Source organism: Eimeria mitis, genomic scaffold (assembly GCF_000499745.2).
Source record: "Eimeria mitis Houghton genomic scaffold, Emh_scaff3536, whole genome shotgun sequence".
Taxonomy (NCBI): Eukaryota; Apicomplexa; class Conoidasida; order Eucoccidiorida; family Eimeriidae; genus Eimeria; species Eimeria mitis.
Genome location: NW_013571879.1, coordinates 4129 through 5402, shown reverse-complemented (window position 1 = coordinate 5402; position 1274 = coordinate 4129). Strand labels below are relative to the sequence as shown.

At 30.5% G+C, this 1274-nt stretch overlaps 1 protein-coding gene across 1 annotated transcript in view; it reads right to left on the bottom strand.

Moving 5' to 3' along the window:
- Positions 1-41: 41 nt before the first annotated feature.
- The window catches only part of EMH_0067000 (uncharacterized protein), a gene marked incomplete at both ends in the record, with an annotated part of 5126 nt that continues 3893 nt past the window's right edge, over positions 42-1274 (bottom strand). Inside the window, one exon of the mRNA XM_013498574.1 lies at positions 42-203. Within this exon, the coding sequence (XP_013354028.1) occupies positions 42-203 (162 nt within the window). The remainder of the gene's footprint in view (positions 204-1274) is intronic.

Here is a 1274-nt window from a genome sequence, read left to right as displayed (position 1 = left end):
CGACATTACTCTTACATTTCCCTATCTAAACCTAACTCAGTTTAGGCCTTCTCCTGTTGCTGCTGCTCCTGCTGCTGCTGCTGCAGCAGCAGCAGCAGCTGCTGCTGCTGCTGCTGGTCCTGGCGGTGGGTCTGGTTCTGGTTCTGGTGGTGCTGCTGCTGCTGCTGCACCTGCTGCTGCTGCTGCTGCTCCTCCTTCTCCTGCTGCAGCTCCAGCACCAACAGCAGCAACACCACAACAACCACCAGCACCAGCAGCAGCAGCAGCAGCAGCAGCAGCTCCTGCTGCTGCTGCTGCTGGCAGCTTCTCCTTTGGCTTTGCTCTTGACTTTATAAGACAAGCCCCCCTCTGCAGCTACCTGCAGCAATTCCCAACAGATAATATGAAGGCTGATCATGTAGAGGGGTTTGTCTATTTATTTTATTTTATTTTTATTTTATTTTTTTATTTATTTGTTTGTTTGTTTGTTTTTGTTTTGTTTATTTTGTTTCGTTTGTTTATTTGCTTTTGTTTTGTTCGTTTTGTTTTGTTTTTTTTGTTTTTTGTTTCTGGTTTTTTTGTTTTTGTTTTTTTTGTTTTTTTATATGAAGGCTGATCATGTAGAGGGGTTTGTCTATTTATTTTGTTTTATTTTTATTTTATTTTTATTTTATTTATTTATTTATTTATTTATTTGTTTTTGTTTGACTTATTTATTTGTTTTTGTTTTATTTATTTGCCTGTTTTTGTTTGTTTTAGTTTTGTTTTTGTCTGCTTTTTTTTTATGTGAAGGCTGATCATGTAGAGGGGTTTGTCTATTTATTTTATTTTATTTTTATTTTGTTTTTCTTTTATTTCTTTGTTTTTATTTATTTATTTGTTTATTTGTTTTTGTTTTTGTTTTGTTTTGTTTTTTTTTGTTTTTTGTTTCTGGTTTTTTTGTTTTTTTTGTTTTTTTTCGTATGAAGGCTGATCATGTAGAGGGGTTTGTCTATTTATTTTATTTTTATTTTATTTATTTATTTATTTTTGTTTTGTTTATTTTGTTTTGTTTTGTTTGTTTTTGTTTTGTTTATTTTATTTTGTTTTGTTTTGTTTATTTTGTTTCTTGCTTTTGTTTTTTTTTTGTTTTTCTTCGTATGAAGGCTGATCATGTAGAGGGGTTTGTTTATTTATTTTATTTTTATTTTATTTATTTATTTATTTATTTGTTTTTATTTATTTTGTTTTTGTTTTGTTTTGTTTTGTTTGTTTTGTTTCGTTTTGTTTGCTTTGTTTTTGTTTTTTTTTGTTTA